Source organism: Schistocerca nitens, chromosome 9 (genome assembly GCF_023898315.1).
Source record: "Schistocerca nitens isolate TAMUIC-IGC-003100 chromosome 9, iqSchNite1.1, whole genome shotgun sequence".
Classification (NCBI taxonomy): Eukaryota; Metazoa; Arthropoda; class Insecta; order Orthoptera; family Acrididae; genus Schistocerca; species Schistocerca nitens.
The window spans coordinates 387793528-387815734 of record NC_064622.1 but is presented as its reverse complement, the minus strand read 5'-3'; the positions used below and the strand labels follow the sequence as shown (position 1 = coordinate 387815734).

Here is a 22207-nt window from a genome sequence, read left to right as displayed (position 1 = left end):
GTGTAACTTAGAACACGCAAAATCCAATATGCTAACAGCTCCCTCATTAGGAATATAAATGTCATTAACAAGGTTACATGATTCTGGTTCTGGATTCACAACAAATATTTTTGAGTAACAATTTGGGCACAGGGAATTTCCAGGAATCACATTACGTTTCACTTGGGAAGCTCACGTAACAAGGACAAATGTTCAAGTTTTATTTCCCTCAAACCTTTAGTAATAGGCTTTTTATGAACTTTTAAGTGGATCACAGCACTTCTTTCCAAAAATGTGGTTGTACTTCAGAATATATTTCTTCTCATGATACACACACACTGGTGTTACAGAAGGACTTACTCAAAATTTAAACAAAGTTTGTCTAACTTCATCAAAGTCATTGACGTTTTTCAAGTTTTTTGAAACTGAACTGTAAACTGTTTTGTGACACACTTCACCTGCTATCTGTCCAACAGAGCACTATTCATCCATGTTATTGCATTCCAGTTAATATCTCAAAATTAATTACAAATTACACACAGAACAAAGCACATAACACATTCTACACTCTCAATGAAGTATGTACATCCACACTAACAGAGGTGTCAGAACAGATTGACTACAACAATGCTACACCCAGCAATAATGTACTTCTTTATTGACAATAAACCTAGAGGTAAATGGGCATTTTTATTACCATAGAACAAAAGCAAAATATCCTATTGTTTAATATTGCATTATTAAAAATAAATAGACTAAATGAATATTGAGTGATAGTGTTAACTAAATATAGGTCACAATTAAATTTTATTACAATGAAACAATAAACCATTTAAATAGGCAACAGCCATAAGATCAGTTGTAGAGTAATGTGAATTATTTCCTCATTTTCAAAAATTCATATCTTTGTTCACAGTCAGATATTAGTGTTGAAATCTTTACAGTACATTGATACCATATAGGTGTACAAACTGTGCAAAAATGATATTTTTATATTCAGTCCCACCTGAGATAACTAACCCCAAACTTGACAAAAAATGAAAATGTTCAAATTTCAAAAATTTGTAAAAAGTTAAGGAAACATTTGTAAGTGTTCTTGCTCTATATGAGGCTAGTAGTGTGTGATATCTAACTATAGGAAAAAAATAGACTCTCATAAATCACTCCTTGTTTGTTATTTTTGGGCCTAGAAAACGGATTTTTGAAAATTTGGATACCATATTTTGGAGGTTATTTTGACTGGTTATGTTTGAATTTAGGGTATTTTGTATAATGGACAATGTTGTAGAGTACACTTTTGTAATAACAATCATGTCAATTGCAATGTTGTAACTTAATCCAGTGCAGAGATATTCAAATTTTTGCTAATGTCTCCAGAGTGAAAAATCATCGCACTCCATCGAATAAAAATGGCCGCCATCCAGTACAGGTGCAAGATAAATTATTTTAAAAAACTGTTTTAAACTTCTCAAATATAGGGCAACCACGTATAAAAAAAATTAAATATTTAAAAATGGCCAAGCAACCATCACTGGACCACTTCATATGGATTGACCCATTAGTTCCTCATTAATTAGATTTGATTTGATATATTTATTCATCCAGAGATCATCTCACAATGATATAAGATTTGTTATCATAATCCAATGAAAATAGCTCAAAATATACAAACATGCATAATATATGCATATGTTGTGATGAGGTTAGGATAGATAGACAGTTAGGACAGATAGATAGCAGTGGCCTTGGTGAAGAAATCATCACAGCATTTGCCTGAAATAATTTAGAAAAAGCTGACTCAGGTTAGCCAGACAGAGCAAACTCCATACTTCTGAATATCTACATCTATACTCCATAAAGTGCATGACAGAGAATACATCCCATTATACCAGTTATTAGGGTTTCTTCCCATTCCATTCATGTATGGAGTATGGAAAGAATGACTGTTTGAATACCTCTGTGCATGCTGCAGTTATTCTAATCTCATTCTCACTAACCCTATGCAAGTGATATGCCGGGGTTGTAGTATATTCCTAGTGTCACCATTTAAAGCTGGTTCTTGAAACTTTGTTAGTAGACTTTCTTGGGGTCGTTTATGTTCATCTTAATGAGCATTCCAGTTCACCTTCTTCAGCAGCTCTGTCACACTCTCCCATGAGCCAGACAAACCTGTCACCATTCTTGCTGCCCTTCTCTATATACATTCAATACCCTGTGTTAGTCCTGTATGGTATGGCCCACAAACGTGAGCAGTATTCTAGGATAAGTCATGTGAGTAAATTGTAAGCAATATCTGTTGTGGACTGATTGCAGTTCGCCAGTATTCTACCAATAAACTGAACTCTACCACCAGCTTTACCCACAACAAAGCCCATGTGATTGTTCCATTTATACCCTGCGGAATGTTATGCCTAAGTATTTATATGAGTTGGTCAATTCCAACCCTGACTCACTGATATTATAGTAATAAAATACAGCATTTTTTGTGGTTTGAACTGCACAATTTTACATTTCTGAACATTTAAAGCAAGTTGCCAATCATTGCATCACTTTGAAATCTTTCTAGACCTGACTGGATATTTATGCAGCTTCTTTTGAACTTCATTACAGGTAATTGCATCATCTGCAAAAAGTCTGAGGATACTATTAATACTGTCTGTAAGGTCATTATTATACAACATGAACAGCAAGTATCCCAACACTTCCCTGGGTCACACCTGAAGTTACTTCTACATCTGACAATGTCTGTCCATCCAAGATAATATGCTGTGTTTTAAGTCCTCATTCCAATCACAAATTTCACTTGATATCCCATGTGATCATACTTTTGACAATGAGCATAGTTTTTGTAATGAGTGAATGCTTTTCAGAAATCAAGAAATACTGCATCTACCTGACTGCCTTGATCCAAAGTTTTCAGGATCTCATGAGAAAAATATGAGTTGAGTTTCACAGGACTGATGTTTTCAGAGTCCATGCTGGTTGGTGTGGAGCAGGTCATTCTGTTCAAAGTACTTCAATATATTTGAGCTCAGAACATTGTCTAAGATTCTGCGACAGATCGATGTCAAGGATATTGGATAGTAATTTTGTGGATAACTTCTACTAGCTTTCTTGTAGACAGATGTGACCTGTGCTTATTCCAACTAATGATCATGGCTTTTTGTTCCAGGAATGTACAATAGACTCTAGTTAGAAGAGGGGCTAACTGAGCCCCTAATTCAGCATAGAATCTGATTGGGATTCCATCAGGCTCTGGACTCTATTCAATTTTAATAATTTCAACTTATACTAATATTTATTTCACTCATATTTTCAGTGGTATAAGGATTAAATTGGTGCTGTTCTCCTGGGTTTTCTTTATAATGAAACATTTGAAAGCATAGTTAAAGATTTCATCATTTGCTTAGCTACCCTAAATTTCAGTTCCTGTCTCATTTGCTATGGACTGGATGCTAACTTTGGTGCCACTGACTGCCTCTACACATGACCAGAATTTCTTTAGGTTTTGTGAAAGATCATTTTACAATATTCTGATAGTCATTAAAGACATCACACATTGCTTTCTTGCCAACCAAATATGTTTCATTCAGCATTTCTTTGTCTGCAGTCCTATGGTGTGATTTACATTATTACCTGTACGCGGTAGTTTCTGTTTCTTCCCTTCCAATATGAACTGTTCTACTGGCTACAGATCTACCCAGTGCATTGTCAACCATCCTTTTAAACTGAAGCCATACTTCCTCTGCATGTTCCTGCCCTGTGCTGAAACTTTCAAGTTTCTTATTGAGATATGACACTGATGACTTTTTATCTAGTTTAATCCAATACATTTTCATCATGAGTTGGGTTTTGAACTACCTGCTGCAGGTTGTTTTCAGAGAAGACATTTAGTAATGTTTCATAGTATGGCTTACCACACTCACTGCTAACAAAACTGGAATTTTCCTATTTGATTGTTGGATGATGAAAAGCTCCACTGATAATTACAGTGTTACTAGGGAACTTACTTACAAATGAATGGGGTTTTCTCTAAAGTTTTATATTAGGATATGAGTCTGGTGGGTGACAGAGGGATCCAATTACCATTTTACCCTACCCCTTATAGTGAGTCTTGTCCAAACAATCTCACATGTAGTTTCAATTTCCATCTCAGTGGGTTTCAGTTTCTTGTCTACTGTGACAAATACACCACCTCCATTTCCCACCAGCCTATCCTTTCAATATATGCTTAATTCCCCCCCCCCCTCCCCCCCAAATCTCACTGCTGTCAGTTTTAGGTGTCAAACAGCTTTCTGTACCTAATAATATGTGAGCTTCACTGCTTTTTAGGAGCATTTCAAACTCTGAAACTTTGTTGCGAATGCTTCAGCAGTTAACCACTAGGGTTTTTATACCCTCTCCTTTGGGAGGTATTTAGTTTGATCTTACACTGATATTTCTGGGTTTCTTACAACTATCACTGACTGAATGCAGAGTTACCTAATCTAAAAAAAGCATGGGATAAATTACCAGCAGTTTACCACAAATGAACTGTGCACATGGGAATGCATTTATGCTTCCAAAATACATTTTTAAAATTGTAGAAAAGCTTTGCATGGATGTAGAAGTTCACACACTATCCTAGTTTTCAGAACTAGTAGTTCCTTTAGTTCCTTCCTTGGAGAGGAGAGAGCACTAGTTGGGGAAGATTAAAAATGGAGAACACATCACTCAGACTCCAGGATGAGAAGGACCCACCTATTTCTAAGATGAGGGGAGGCAGTACATGTGTGTGTGTGTGTGTGTGTGTGTGTGTGTGTGTGCGTGTGTGTGTGTGTGTGTGTGTGTGTGTGTGTGTGTGTGTGTGTGTGTGTGCTGTAACCGAAATGGATGTTTCAATATGTATCTAAATATAAACACTCACTTTTTAGGTAATTTAACTATAGATATCTAAATATATCTGTCTTGTGTAGGCCTAATTTTTACAAAATTGCTGTAGAGTATGGAATACAACAGCATATAAATGCTTTATATAACATATAATGAAACTATACATAAAAATGAAATTATAATATTCTTATTCTGCTTGGTTGATCACAGAGTCAATTTGTGTACTTTATCCATGGCTGTATTTCTGGATCTTTCATAAGTTATCTTTATACAAATGACTATCTCTCTTTGATTCAAAATTATTTGTAAGTTTATGTCGCTGTTTGAATTATTAATAGTTGTCTTTTATGTTAAGATGCATCTAACATGCCACCTCGCTTGGGAAAAGTGCCACATCCAGAGAAATTTGATGCTTCATTTTTTGGAGTGGATGCTATCACAGCTGACCATGCAGACCCCTTATTGCGTATGCAGTTGGAAACTTGCTATGAGGCCATTGTGGATGCAGGTATGTTCATTTTTAGATGCCTTTTCGGTTAATGGTAACTATTGAGTACTATTTCTTTTTTACTCTACATAATGTTTGTACCCATTGGCCTGATAAATTATGAATGAAACACATTGTCATCAACATTTAATTCCAATGCAACATAATTTTCTTATTTTGAATTGTATTTCGAGCTTTTCTCATTGGCTGCATACTCAGACCAGTTGTAGTAATAAATGTGATTTTCCTAGAAATTTTCCTTGGTATTATTGCAAACATAATTCTAAACAAATATTTCTTTCATTAAAATTATTTTCTTTTTTCCTTATAACAGAATTTGTGATTTGAGATAGAAATGAAAGATGTTGTTCATTATTTGTGCATGTTTTTCATGTGTGTGTGTGTGTGTGTGTGTGTGTGTGTGTGTGTGTGTGTGTGTGTGTGTGTGTAGGAGGGGGTGGAGGAGGTCACTTGCACACACATATTCTATTCCACCATCACCCTATACCCATCTCTCTCTCTGATTTGACCCTATTAATTCACCCTATTAATATGTACATCCAACATAAATCCAATGTCTGCATCAGGCCATTCAGTCTAGGATTGGTATGCCAGGCAGGCGAAATTACTGTGAGCATTGAGGCAGGCATCCCACTGACACACCAGGTTCAAGATGTCCTTTTAGTAAAACACTGTGCCCTGCTGCATGAAGAAGTCCGTAACTGACTGCTGTCTGGCCTTGTCCAACAGGAACCATTGACCTCTAAAAGCCTTTTTTAAGGTACTGAATGTGTGGTAATCTCACAGGGAGGGATTAGGACTATAGAGCAGGTGCTTGAGTGCCTCCCACTTCAGTTGGCCTGACTTCTGCAGTACAACATATCCAATATGGGGACACACATATTATGAACTTGGCATACCATTCCACAGTGGTGGTTTTTGACAGACATGCTGCCCCATAAACATTTTATCAGTGCTTGTGCTTCAGCAGCCGAGAAAAGAGCAACAGGACATTGGTCCTGTTTGGACGCATCTGGTAATAACATCACCGTAGTTCACATTTCCTCATTTACTGTACACATATGGGAAAGACATGAGTGCCACACTAATCACTTCGCTAGTTGTCATTGCTGATATACCTACATTGGAGTCATGCTACATTGCATATGTGCTGCTGCAGCAACACCCTCAAATGGAAACTTTTTGATTACCCCTTATATACACTCTGCATTCCACTGTGAAGTGCATGGCAGATGACACTTAGTGTTGTACATGTTCTGATTCTTGCTCCAGTTGGGTGTGGAGCATGGGAAGAACGGCAGCTTAAATACCTCAGTACCTGTTGAAATTAACCTATCTCATCATTGTGATCCCTATGGTGATGATACATGAAGGGCTGGATAATATCTCTCGATTCTTCACTTAACACTGGTTCTTGAAACTTTGTAATTATGTTTCCAAGGTTAAGTCATGTCTATCTTCATATGTCTGCCAATTCAGGTTTTTTAGCACTTCTGTGATGCTCTCCCTTGAGTCAGAGAAACCTGTGACTATTTGTGCTGTCATCTTTTGAGAGTTCAATATTCCTTTTTAGTCCTGTTTGGTGTGGGTCCCAAACACTTGAACAATACTCAAAGATGAGTCACACAAATGTTTTGTAAGCAGTCTCATTTTGAAATTGATAACATTTTCTGAGTATTCAGCCAGTGAACTGAAGTCTGCTAACTGCTTTACATACAGCTGAACCTACATGATCATTCAATTTCATATCTCCATGTATTGTTACATCCAGGTATTTGCATGGATTGACTGATTCCAGTTGTGACTCACTACTACTCTGTTCAAAGGATATTACTCCTCTGCATTTTATAAAATGCACAATTTTACATTACTGTTTAGTTGAAGCAAGTTTCAGAGCTTTGCATCTCTTTGAAAACTTGCTGAAATCTGCTTGGATATTTGTGCAGCTTTTTTTCCAGACAGTATTTCAGTATAGATAACCACATCATCTGCAAATAATCAGAGGTAGAGTTACCATACATCCTCTTTTTTTCCAAACATGCCCTCTTTTTGAGGCCAGAAAATGTGCCCAGGCAGATTTCATAAAACACTACAAAATATTATCATTTTTTATCTCTGAGAAAAAAATGTGAGTTCTGAACAAAGGAAATCAGACATCACTGTTAATACAAGCAGTTGTTATACCATACAGTAACCAGATTGATATATCTGTTTCCTTGTACTGAGAGGCTGATTCATATGCTTCCAACATTAAAATCTTACTTTTTTCTCAAAGTTATATTTCTGTGGAACTTATAAGATTTTTGAGGATGAACTAAGTGAAGCCATGTTGGTGTTTTTTCACCCTTTGATGCCAGTTTTCAACAATAATATACTGAATGTGGAAAAAGAATCAAATTCTGTAGCTGAATCTATTTCTATTTTAAAATCTACTTTTTTAGAAACTCGTGAGTATGGTATAATTGTAATTATGTGCGCTTGAAAATAAATGCAATCCTTACACATAAGAGGGAAGAAGGTCACTTACAGAAGTATGATATTTTTGACAAAGAGATGACAATTGTATATAGTTCTGCTAATGAAATCTGCTGCAGTGATGGGCTCAATATTGACAGTTTGGATGATTCAAATGGATGCAGCTCTCAAGCAATCTTATTTGGGAATGAGTTGAAAATTTTATCAAATTTTTCAGTGAACAAACAAATGTAAGTGATAATGATACATTGCGATTTGATCAGTTTTGTAATTTTATAAAAATTTTAACAGATTGCCAAAGAAAACAAAATCAACCAATAGCTGAAATGTGGTTGGCATTCATCAGTCATTTAATGTTGTTTGTTGTTCTGAATTGCTGACAATGGTACATTTTTTTATTTCTGTACCTAGTCATAATGCTGACACAGAATGTGTCTTTTCTCTTGTAAACACACTGTAGACCAAAGACAGGTATAGATTTAAAACAGAAAACGTATAAGGTGTTGTGTCTACCCTGTACAATGTCAGAACTTGAACTGCCAGAGATTTTATGAATTCCTGTTGGGAAACAAGAGATGTATTCATCCTCCAAATATTCATAGCATCAAAGTGAAAAAGACAATAATAAGATAACAGAATGTAGTGATGATGCATAAACTGTAAGATACTGGATATTTTTTCCTAAAATGGCTATGGAAAGTCACTGTTTCAGTTGAAGATAGTTTTACACTGCTTGTTTTTAAGTTGTAATTGCATAATTTTGTTGATAAAATACAACCTGTTCATATATATAGGTTACCATTAACATTAACGATATGAATAGAATAGAGGGAAACATTCCACGTGGGAAAAATATATCTAAAAACAAAGATGATGTGACTTACCATACGAAAGCGCTGGCAGGTCGATAGATACACAAACAAACACATACATACACACAAAATTCAAGCTTTTGCAACCAATGGTTGCTTCGTCAGAAAAGAGGGAAGGAGAGGGAAAGATGAAAGGATGTGGGTTTTAAGGGAGAGGGTAAGGAGTCATTCCAGTCCCGGGAGCGGAAAGACTTACCTTAGGGGGAAAAAAGGACAGGTATACACTCGCACACACACACATATCCATCTGCAGATACACAGACACAAGCAGACATTTGTAAAGGCAAAGAGTTTGGGCAGAGATGTCAGTCGAGGCGGAAGTACAGAGGCAAAGATGTTGTTGAAAGACAGGTGAGGTATGAGCGGCGGCAACTTGAAATTAGCGGCCTTACCCTCTCCCTTAAAACCCACATCCTTTCATCTTTCCCTCTCCTTCCCTCTTTCCTGACGAAGCAACCATTGGTTGCGAAAGCTTGAATTTTGTGTGTATGTATGTGTTTGTTTGTGTATCTATCGACCTGCCAGCGCTTTCGTATGGTAAGTCACATCATCTTTGTTTTTAGATATATTTTTACCATTAACATTGTATGACAGCTCATTAATATAAAACATGAACGGATAGGCTCCCAGTACACTTTCCCGACGCATGCCTGCAGTTATTTCCACTTCTGTCAATGACTTTCCATCCGAAGTAACACATTGCATCCTTCTTATTGAGAAATGGCCAGTCCAGTAACAAATTTTGTTAGAAAGTCCTCCATATAAACATACTTTTGATTATAAATGTTCATGTGGTCTGTTCTTTCTCAGTGAATATAATGCCACATCACATTTTCAACTTTCTGCTGAGGACTATGTGCTGTCCTGGTGTGCTTCAGCCTGGAGATTGGTTTGATGCTACTCTCCAGGCTAGTCTATCGTGTGCAAGTGTTTTCATCGCTGCATAACTACTGCACCTAAATACATTTGAACCTCTTACTGTATTCAAGCCTTGGTCTCTCTCTATGCTTTTACTACCCCCCCCCCCTTCCCCTCACACAAATCCACTTCCCTCCATAACCAAATTGATGATTTTCTGATGCCTCACGCTGTGTGCTACCAAATGATTCCTTGTCTGAACTGTTTATTGTCCAAGTTTCACTTCCATACAAGGCAACATTAAAGGCAAATATAGTAAAACTTACTCAAAACGGAATTACATGAGGCTAAAATAATGTTCCAAATTGGGCAGGTTTCTGGATTACACAAAACACACTAGGTTTCATAAAATTAGTAAGTTACCTTCCATAAAAGTATAAATTTGTAATTGTATACATATTTACACCCCTTCACTCCTATACAGTAGATGTTCAATTACTGTATATTGTTCAATAGAACACTAGACTATAGCACTAACTGATACATAATATGTCATGTCTGTATTTTTACTGTAACTGTAAATTCATGTATTGTTGTACATACATATTATGCTTGTCTTTATTTGAATTACACTTTACTAGTTTTCATTAAATACCAAGAAGGTAATCTGTTTCAATTTCCAGTTTAAAACAGTATTTTTTTTTTCTGTACAATTTTTGGCACTCTACAGTAGTTCCAACAGCTTGGAAGAATTTGTGTGTGCTGAAAATTGCATATCACTTTTATGCATGCAGTAGCTTCTTCAGGATGGAATAATGAGAATATCATGAAAAGGATTGTTGCTACTCACTATATAGTGGAGATGCTGAGTCACAGTTAAACATAACAGAAAGACTGTCAGAAAGTAAGCTTTTAGCTAACAAGGCCTCTGTCAGAAATAGAGAACACACATACACACATACTCATGCAACACAATTGACACACACGTGACCACAGTTTCTGGCTGCTGAGGCCAGACTCAGTAGCCACAGACTGTCGTCATGTATGCATGAGTTGTGTTTTCATGAGTGTGTGTGTGTGTGTGTGTGTGTGTGTGTGTGCATGTATATGTTGTCTATTTCTGATTGAGGCTTGTTGGCTGAAGCTTACTTTTGCCATATTAATTCATCTAGGGACATCATTTTGCCCCTCTTTTTCTTCCTTTGTTTCCTCCTTATCAACTTAGGTGTTGCAGATTTCTGTTGGATCTATTGACAAAGTAAAACTGGAGTGAGTTGAAAGAAAGTCAACAGTCTGAATGCAGTCATCTGGATAATATAATTTTTTTTTTTTTGTATTTCGATGTATCAATAATGCCTTGGTTCATGGGTTGTGTGAGGCTAGTTGAACCTGGTGGGAACCAAGTAGAGTTCACGTTGATGTTGCAACATACTATCCATTATTGCGAAACTCCAACTAAATATGATGACATTTAACTACATTATACATGTCAGGACTCAAACCCAGAATGTTATGCCCTTGGAACTGAGGTTTTGTGGCAACATACCGCAGCTAGGTGGCAAGTTGTTTTTATTCAGGAAAAGGAAAACTTGGCAGTTCCCTTTTTTTTTTTTTTCATTTTGGTGCATCCACTCATCGTAAGACCACTCTCATAAGTCCAATCACCATCCACGCTTATTTATTGCTTCGCATTGTGACTGGAGGCTTAGTGACATATATGTTTTTGAAACAGTGGGGTTCTGCCAGCTTTCTAATCACCAGTGGTTTCTCTAGTTCACTTAATATGTTTCCACACAACATTCTAGTCAGTAAAACAGTCCCATTTCATTGATATTGGACTCATCTTTCTCATCATAATTTGTAACCACTGTACATTATGCGGCATTGTCTTCCATTCTGTTGCTACACTTTCCTGCACATCCCTAGCTAGCCACACTTCATTCCTCATAATGTTGTGTCTGGCTTTGAAATTACCCTTTGGATGCCTTAACCGCCTTATTCCCAAGCCACTTAGTACCTTTCAGAGAGTTGCTCAGCAAAATGCATCCAGAAAAAGGAAAGATTTTTGCCCATGCCCTTATGAATCAGTCCCACTTTAACTAGTTACAAGGTGTACAACTTAGCTTCTGCTGTTTGCTGATAGGTGGCGACAATGGTAAGTAGCAGTCTAAAGAAACAGATTATAAACATCAGGCAGTTTGCTTGGACCTTGGTCAACATAATCTCATTCAAACATTAGTTGATTTGTGTCTTCATCATACAGTTGTTCCTGATTGAAAATGTCAGTTTATGAGCCTAATTCTCATCATTTGTGGGAGGTGTTACAGTTTTGTTTCAGTATGAAGAAAACTGCTGATGAGTCTCATCAAATGCTCTCAAATATGGATGGTAAGGATGCAATTAGTTAAAGAACATGTTGTGATTGGTTTCAACACTTCAAGAATGGTGTTTTTAACATCGTGGACCTGCATAGTGGTGGAAGAGAGAATGTTTTTGAAGATGCAGAATTGAGGACATTGCTGAGTGAAGGCTCACGTAAAACTCAAGAAGAATTGGCAGAATTAGTGGGAGTTACACAGCAAGCCATTTCAAAACGTCTCAAGGGTATAGGTATGATTCAGAAAGAAGGAACTTGGGTCCCGTGTGTGCTGAAACCAAGAGACATTGAACGGCATTTGTGTGTTTGTGAACATTTGCTTCAGAGTCAAAAACGGAAGGGATTTCTGCATCGCATTGTGACCGGGGACGAAAAATGGGTTCATTTCGATAACCCTAAATGCAAAAAATCATGGGGATATCCCGGCCATGCTTCCATGTCAACAGCCAAACCGAATATTCACATCTCCAAGATCATGCTTTGCTTTTGGTGGGACCAGCTCAGCATCGTGTACTGTGAGGTATTAAAACCAAGTGAAACAATCACAGGCGCTTGTTATCGAATGCAATTAATGTGTTTGAGCAGAGTATTAAAAGATAAATGGCCACAATACAGCGAGAGGCACGATAAAGTGAATTTGCAGCACGATAATGCTCGATCCCATGTTGCAAAAGAGGTCAAAACCTACTTGGAAACATTAAAATGGGAAGTCCTACCCCACCCACTGTATTCTCCAGACATTGTTCCCTCTGACTATCACCTGTTTAGATCAATGCCGCATGGCCTGGCTGACCAACACTTCTGATCTCATGAAGAAGTCACAAATTGGATCGATTCGTGGATCGCTTCAAAAGATGAACAATTTTTTCGATGCAGGGTTCATACAGTGCCCAAAAGATGGGAGAAAGTAGTGGTCAGCGATGGAAAATACTTTCAATGATACATGTGTAACCAATCTGTTTCATTAAAGCCTCAGATGTTGGGGAAAAATGGTGGAAGCATAGTTGTACACCTTGTAATTTCTGTATTTCTTGCCTTCTTTGCCTTTCACTTTATTGGCACATTCCCTTTCATCCATTCATTCCATATCTTTTCCTTTTTTATAGTTTTATAGATTTGTGTTCTACCACATTTAAATGCAACATTATTTTGTACATAGAGCATTTGCCTTTTCACTTGCCTCGATTATCTTAATTTTTTCAGTAAGTGTTTGTAAACATAGTTTTTATTCAGCACCATGAAACATACTTTTTGTTCAACACCATGTTGTCATTTAAAGTGCTACAATTTAATTGAAACTGGTAGAAAATAGTGCTTGTACTGCATTTCTTTGGAATTCCTGACCTTGCTGTTTAAAACCATTGTTTAATGGAACAACAATCACATCTTTCACATTACCGCATTGCCAAGGCTGCACAATCTTTGTGTTAAAAGAGCGTCCTTGTATAGAAAGGAATAACTAGGATGTACTTAATATGATTTTTTACCGTATACTGAGTTATTCTGCAGTACATAATACATTGTTAATTAAGTCTTAAAATTTTCATTGCATGTTCATGTTAGGCATGATCTGTTTTATACAGAAAATTATTATATAAAATGTATAGAATGTGTCAGCACTGGAATATTTGAGTGGTCATGTATAGAATGTGTCAGCACTGGAATATTTGAGTGGTCGTGCCAGATTCCAAATTACACATATTCTTCTTTGATCAAGTTTTACTATAATTTCAGAAAAAGAGTTCCTAACATTTAAACTGATATTTGATATTAGTATGTTCTCTTTTTCAGAAACACTTTCATTGCTGTTACCAGCCCGTATTTTATATCCTCTCTTCTTCAGTCATCAAGTTATTTTGCTGCCCAAATAGCTACTACTTTTATTGTCTCTTATCCAAATCTAATTCCCTCAGTATCATCTGATTTAATTCAATTAGATTCCATTACCCTCGTCTTACTTTTCTTGATATTCACCTTATAACATATCTTCAATATGCTGTCTGTTCTATTCAACTCTGGTGGTACCTCTAATAGAATTAAAATGTCATCAGCAAGCCTTAAAGCTTTTATATCTTCTCCCTGAACTTTAATTCTGTTTCCAAATTTTTCCTTGGTTTCTTACACAGTTTGCTTGATCTACAGAGTGAATAACTTCAAGGATAATGTAGAACCCAGTCTCAATAGAACCCAGTTTCAACTGCTGCAACTTGTAGATAACTTTTCACTTCTTGTGTTTTATCCCTGCTACATTCACAATTTCAGAGTGAAGCCTGGTCAGCACCATCAAAGACTTTCTCTAAATATACTATAAATGTAGGTTTATCTTTCTGTAATCTATCTTGTAAGATAAGTCAGTATTACCTCATGTGTTATTACATTTCTCTGGAACCTTAACTGGTCTTCCTAAAGTCCACCTCTACCCCTCCAGTATGCAACCATGATTCACTAAACTGGTAGTTTGGTGATATTCACACCAGGCAGCACCTGCCTATTTTGGATTTGAAATTATTTCAGTATTCGTGGAGTCTGAGGGTATTTTGCATCTCATACATCTTGCACCGCAGGTGGAATAGCTTTGTCATGGCTAACCCTCCCAAGGATCTTAATAACTCTGCGGGAATGCCAATTACTCCAGGGACCTTTTTGTGACATAAATCTTTCAGTGCTCTATCAAATTCTTTTTGGTGTATCACATTTTCCAACTTCTGTTTCTTGAACATTGTCTTCAACTTAATTTCCCTTCTAATATTCCATTCATCTTTCAGCATTCCCTTTTTTGCTTAGTACTGGCTTTCCACTTGAATGAGTGCTACAAGAACTGAAAATTTTGGCTGCAGACAGTAAATGCAGTTTGCTCAGGCTTCTGCAGAAGATACCTTACATTACCATAGTATTTGATGAATCATATGACGTTGTTGATGAAGAACAAATTCCTACTTTTGTGTGATTTTTTAATACTGAAAGTAAAGAATTTAGTGAAGAATAGCTAGCAATATTGCCATTTAAAGACAAGACTCACAGAGAAAATTTATTCAAGACTTTTTGTGGCTTCATGACAAAATAAAATATTAGGTATGATAAAATGGTGTCTCTTTCAACTGACTGGCCCCATTGATGATGGGCAGAGAAATGGGACTAGTAAAGAAAATCAAGGATAAGAATGCTGGGCTACTGTCTTATCAATGCACAATTCACCAGGCAGCCCTTTGTGGAAAATTGAGTGCCACTCTAAAAGAAGCAATGGGAAGCTTGAACAAATTGATTAATTTTATGAGGTGCTGTTCTGCTATTCAGCACAGACAGTTCAGTTTCAAACTGAGCATGATTCAGTGCATTCTGACTTACTGCAGCATAGCATTGTTTCCTGGTTAAGTAAAGATCAAGTGACTGAACATTTTTGGCAAATAAAAGAACTAATCTCCTCCTTAGACAACTTGGATACACAAGAAGCAATGAAGGATTTGGAGTTCCTATCAAACAAATGCAGTATGCTAGCTTTTGCTTTTCTAAAAGACTTTATGAAACATTTAAATGCACTCATTATCAGACTACAAGGAAATGAGTATCTTTGAAAACAATACTGCAAGTCAATAATTTATTCACTTTCCAATAAATCATGAATATAAAAATAATTCAGGAACAGACATTGCAGTAGTATCAAATTTAATGTCAGATATAAGTAAGGAATATGCAACAAGATTCCAAGACTTTGCAGAGATAGAAAAGTTGTCGCAGTTCTTAAAATCATATTTTTGAAGTTTCTTCAGTCATAGAGTGGACTGGTATGGCTGCATAGTTGTTCTGCCTTTCAAAGCTTTTACTCCAGATTTAGATAATAGACTTGGAGGAAGACATTTCTTTGTAAACATATATAACTGTATCTGCCGAAGAATTGTGAAGTAAACATGTCACAGAAAAATATGGAGATTGCAAATAATTCGCCATTGACCTGACTACTATGTTTGGTTCCACATATGCATGTGAAACTTCATTTTCAAAAATGAATTTTTTGAAGAACTGATATCACTCATATTTAACAGCCACCCACTTTGAAGAAACTCTTTGCATAAGCTGCTCACCACATTAACTTAAAAAAAAACCTGTTCAAACCACAAATGTAGTTTCTGTCACTGATTTTTTAATGTGGTGATGCCTCTGTATTGTATTTAATATTATTTTGTGAGTGAAAATGAAAATAAAAATTAATAAGGAATATGAGTGGTGATGGTTTTTTTTTCCACAATATAACTTTTTGAAAGTATCTAGACTCCACTGAAAATTACTTCCTGCTCCCTGTTCTGTAGTCTTTACAACACTATTTACAAGGAGTTAGCTTAATATTTATGACCACAAAAATGAAATTAATATCTGAATCCTTATTACATGATGCTCCAGTCACCAAAATGTTAACATGGGTCTTTTACTGGAACCACCTCCATTGATCTGATTTTGAATGTCGAGGTGCATACTACACACTGTGCTAATGGCATGACACTTATAACAAGAACTGAATAAAATGGCAATCTTTGAGAAATTATAAATGCCACAACGAACCAGCTCAGTGAATGGTACATCGAAATCAGCTAATTACAAATAGTAGTAACACAGTACCAGTAATTTTACATACTGCATATAATATAAATGTCAAACACCTGTAATCTTTAATAATCAATCTGTGATAAATAGTAATGAAACTAAATTCTTAGGTCTTTGGACCCAGAGTAATGTGAAGTAGACAGGCATGTGACAGTCAATAGAAAATCGAGTAAAGGTTGTTATGCCTGAAAGTTCCTTGAAAGCTGCACAAATGAACAGGAAGTCATTAGTAGACTTTGTACATCTATTCATTTACACCTGAGGTATATGAGGGTAAATCAAAAATAAATGAGACTCTTGGCCCTGTGCACACAGTATTGATATGTCATGGTTTCTACTCCCATCAGTGTTGGGCAGGCTATTTGAGGAGTGGGGAAGGCAGTCAAGTGATTCTGCTTGCTTCTGTCATTGGTCATTATCACAGTGTCCAAGCAAGAGGTCTACATTGTGCATTACATTATTATCAAGTTTCTTCCACAGGAAGGCACAAAACCATTTCAAGGAAGAGAAACTTTCAAGATCTCGCATGTAATTTGTGTGGGGTCATGAACATGTTGAGAATCAGGATCTTGATCATGGATTCTGCATCAGCATCACAATGTTTGTCATGTTCGATAACTTCTTGAAGTTAACAGCCATTTGATGTTCACTAAAATTAAAGATGAAGTTAGGATAAGTAGCGGCAGCACTTTTGCCATGTCACAGATGAGCTATAGCTTAGGTGTGTGAGCATCACTTGCCTAAATTTCAGGAAGAGGGAGACTCGTTTCTGACTCATATTCTCACCCATGATGAACTGTGGGTGCATCATCAATAAAAGAAGTGAGCAGAGAATGGAGAAAGAAGGGACAATCTACACCACAGCTGACAGTTGATAAGCCTTTCTTTTTTTTTGACCAGCAAGGCTTGTCACATACTGACTTGTGCACAGATATCAGACAATAAATGCTGCTGTAACATTTTGAGCAAGGTCAGACAGGCGTATCATCACAAAAGACATGGAGTATCGATGAGAAAAGTGGTTCTTCTACAACACATCTCCCATTACAGCAATCCTGACCAAACAAAAATTGGAATAGCTCTATTGGGAAACAATTCAGTATTCTCCCTATGGCCCAGACCTTTCCCTCTGTGACTTTATGTCTTTGATACAATAAAAGAAGCTCTGGGAAGTTAGAGGTTCAATAACAATGCTGGTGTTGAAGCCTATGTGAACCATTGCCTGCGAGATGGCCAGCTTATATCTATGACAACCGGATATCAAAATTATCTGTTCGCTGATAAAAATGTATTTTAAAGGTGTTGCAAATTTCGTAACTGATTGCTACCATTAATTCAGTTCAGCATGATATCTGAGCGGTCAGTGTGATCGACTGTCATGCCGAGGGGCCCGGGTTCGATTCCCGGCTGGGTTGGAGATTTTCTATGCTCAGGGACATCATCTCATTCCCATTGACATGTCGCCGACGTAGCATCAACTCAAAAGACTTGCACCAGGCAACCGGCCTACCCAACGGGAGGCCCTAGCCACACGACATTTCATTTCATTACCATTAATTCAGCCAAAGCATCCATGGTAGTAGAAAGCTGCTGCCCTGCTAGATTCCTTAATGGTGGCTGATTTTGCACACTTGCAAATAAACACTTGTCTCATAGGGCAGCAATATAAAAAAGATGTGGCAACACAAAACAAAATAACAAGTAACATCTATTTGGACTATGTTACAAAGTGGTACTTTTGTACAGTTTTATGTGTGGTGCTTGATGTCCTGTACCTAACAAGATCATACCTAACTAACTTTGATGTCTCGTGGCAGTCTACATATTGCAATTATAACTGAATGAAATTGCATAAACACTCTTGTAAATGGTTGAAGTTCTCCATAAATAGTGACTACTAAGTTGAAAGGTACCCTTCAGAGTACTGTACTGAGCTGACTGCAGGTATGGAACTAAACTATCTTAACTGCTGGTTCGTAACTGCATGTATACATCCAAGGCGCATTGTGCTTTGAGTTTTCTGACTGAAGGATTCCCGTGCCTGCCAAAGCAGGAGAGAGCATGTGCCGCATTGCAATTTTGTGTGAATATTTAATCTTAACCTTCGAGCAGGAGCACCATTTTTTGTAACACGAGCAGGCACTTAGCGTACTCTGTACATACTTATAGAGCAGGTGTCTTTATGTTACCTAAGGAAACAAGTATGAGTAAAATCACAGTTGAATCTTAGTTTAATTAAACCACATTAAAATAAACTTACATTATATGAGCTAAATCACAGTTTCATTAGACAATAATAAAATAAACATTCATTAAATCACTCTGTTGCTGCATACAACTGTTACCCGACAGAAGTGATCCACTCGATGCATTAAGTAGCACAGTTGCATCAGATCTCAGCCACCTGCTTATTCGTTTGCTAATTATGTCATAGACAATTGCCTCATTATGGGATTGCACTGATAGTTCATAATCTGGGTCATTTTCTTGCACAGATCATAATTTTTTTCTCATCTAGCTCACTGCTTATTTCATATTACTGCTGCTCACTTGGACAGATAACAGCACAACTTATCAACTGTGTTAGCTGAAGCAATAATGAAGGAATAGATATGGGGTCATAAGTGTAAATAATAATGTCATTGTGCAAGACAATGCTGTTTGTGGTTGGTGTACTTTATACATAGGTGCAACTGCTCGAAGGTTAAAAATAGCATTGCCGAGCTGCTCTTTGGCTATACTTGGTATCCATGTCTTTGTCTCATGTTTTTACCTTGAAAGAAATACTGTACCATTAAGTTAAAAAAAAAAAAAAATTGATGCGACCATTGTCCATGCTCACCAAGGAAATGTAGAAGTGGCTTTAAAATTGACATTAATGTTCAGTGTGGTCTTCCATGTAGTTTCTCCACTGGAGACTCTGCAATAATATAAATTCCTGAGAAGAAAATTTTGTGCTATTGTCAGAGACAATAAATTTTGGCAACCCTTTGGTAGAGAAGTCCTTTTACAGAGGCTGAATGTCTATCTGACACAAACGAAAATTTGGAGAAAGCATCAATGAGGACGAGCCAGTAGCTGCTGAGAAATGATCCTGCAAAATAAGTATGCAGATGTATCAGGATCCTAATGCCTGTGGTCATGGAAATATTGCCAAGGTGAAGCTGACTGGTATTTTTGATAGCAGTGCTATTTAGTCAACATCATTTCAGTGTCTTTGTAAATATTTTCCCTGTATCAATGGTCTCTGGCAATGTGTTTGGTATGAATTATGCCTCAGTGGCATTGATATAGCAACTGTAGTACCTTAAGATTTAAACACTGCAGGAATAACCACTCTTGTCTTGCCTGATTCTGGATGTATATTATGTTACCTTTGTACATTATAAGCTCATGTCTCATATTCCAATATGATTTACTCTCTGATTGATTAAGTAACTTCTTATCATTAGGCCACTCCATTTGAATATTCTGTTTGTTCTTAGACAAAAAAGGATCTTTAGAAACAAATTCATCAATTAAATTTTCCACAGTGCCTTGACAGCTGATACTATTGAAAAACAAACATCAGCTAAAGAGTGAGTCCTTTAATCTTGCCTTATTGGAAAACATGAAAGAAAATCTGCAGTTGCATTTTATATTGTCAACCAGATGTAAAAATTTGTAGTCGTAATTCAACAGAAGTAGCACCCAATACTGCAAACAGTGATCTGTCTGTATAGGAACACAGTTACTTAGTTATTTCATCTGAAGATAGCCACTAAAGATTTGTGGTCATTGTTGTTGTTGTTGTGGTCTTCAGTCCTGAGACTGGTTTGATGCAGCTCTCCATGCTACTCTATCCTGTGCAAGCTTCTTCATCTCCCAGTACCTACTGCAACCTACATCCTTCTGAATCTGCTTAGTGTATTGATCTCTTGGTCTCCCTCTACGATTTTTACCCTCCACGCTGCCCTCCAATGCTAAATTTGTGATCCCTTGATGCCTCAAAACATGTCCTACCAACCGATCCCTTCTTCTAGTCAAGTTGTGCCACAAACTTCTCTTCTCCCCAATCCTATTAAATACCTCCTCATTAGCTACGTGATCTACCCACCTTATCTTCAGCATTCTTCTGTATCACCACATTTCGAAAGCTTCTATTCTCTTCTTGTCCAAACTGGTTATCGTCCATGTTTCACTTCCATACATGGCTCCACTCCATACAAATACTTTCAGAAACGACTTCCTGACACTTAAATCTATACTCGATGTTAACAAATTTCTCTTCTTCAGAAACGATTTCCTTGCCATTTCCAGTATACATTTTATATCCTCTCTACTTCGACCATCATCAGTTATTTTACTCCCTAAATAGCAAAACTCCTTTACTACTTTAAGTGTCTCATTTCCTAATCTAATCCCCTCAGCATCACCCGATTTAATTTGACTACATTCCATTATCCTCGTTTTGCTTTTGTTGATGTTCATCTTATATCCTCCTTTCAAGACACTGTCCATTCCGTTCAACTGCTCTTCCAAGTCCTTTGCTGTCTCTGACAGAATTACAATGTCATCGGCGAACCTCAAAGTTTTTACTTCTTCTCCATGAATTTTAATACCTACTCCGAATTTTTCTTTTGTTTCCTTTACTGCTTGCTCAATATACAGATTGAATAACATCGGGGAGAGGCTACAACCCTGTCTCACTCCTTTCCCAACCACTGCTTCCCTTTCATGCCCCTCGACTCTTATAACTGCCATCTGGTTTCTGTACAAATTGTAAATAGCCTTTCGCTCCTTGTATTTTACCCCTGCCACCTTCAGAATTTGAAAGGGAGTATTCCAGTTAACGTTGTCAAAAGCTTTCTCTAAGTCTACAAATGCTAGAAACGTAGGTTTGCCTTTTCTTAATCTTTCTTCTAAGATAAGTCGTAAGGTTAGTATTGCCTCACGTGTTCCAACATTTCTATGGAATCCAAACTGATCTTCCCCGAGGTCCGCTTCTACCAGTTTTTCCATTCGTCTGCAAAGAATTCGCGTTAGTATTTTGCAGCTGTGACTTATTAAACTGATAGTTCGGTAATTTTCACATCTGTCAACACCTGCTTTCTTTGGGATTGGAATTATTATATTCTTCTTGAAGTCTGTGGGTATTTCGCCTGTTTCATACATCTTGCTCACCAGATGGTAGAGTTTTGTCAGGACTGGCTCTCAAACAAGGCCATCAGTAGTTCTAATGGAATGTTGTCTACTCCCGGGGCCTTGTTTCGACTCAGGTCATGTGGTCATTGAGGAGGATAAATTTACATCCATAAATGTAATCATGAAATTTCTTGACTGCAGATATAATCACTAGAGGCTCCTTCTCAATCTGACTGTAATTTCTTTGTGTCACTGTCAGAGTTTTTCAAGTGAACACAGCTGGTTGTTCAAAACCATGATGATGTCAGTGGGACAGAGCAGTGCCTATGCCATAATATGAAGTATCTGCAGCAATTGTGAGCATTTTGTTTGGTCATTTGTTGTAAGGCATATGGCATCAAGCAAAAATTGTTTCAGTTTGTTAGATGCATCTTGGCATTCACTGTTACTGCTCCATTTGGTGCCTTTTCATAACAAATTGTGTGATGGTTCACTGAGGGAGAAACCTCTGATAATAACTTATTTGTCATAAGATGGAAAACAATT

The 22207-nt window shown here is 37.0% G+C and overlaps 1 protein-coding gene across 1 annotated transcript in view; it reads left to right on the top strand.

Moving 5' to 3' along the window:
• LOC126203689 (fatty acid synthase-like) overlaps positions 1 to 22207 on the top strand; it is a 469334-nt gene that overhangs the window by 33725 nt on the left and 413402 nt on the right. The window contains exon 3 of the mRNA XM_049938059.1: positions 5207 to 5359. Within this exon, the coding sequence (XP_049794016.1) occupies positions 5207 to 5359 (153 nt within the window). The remainder of the gene's footprint in view (positions 1 to 5206; positions 5360 to 22207) is intronic.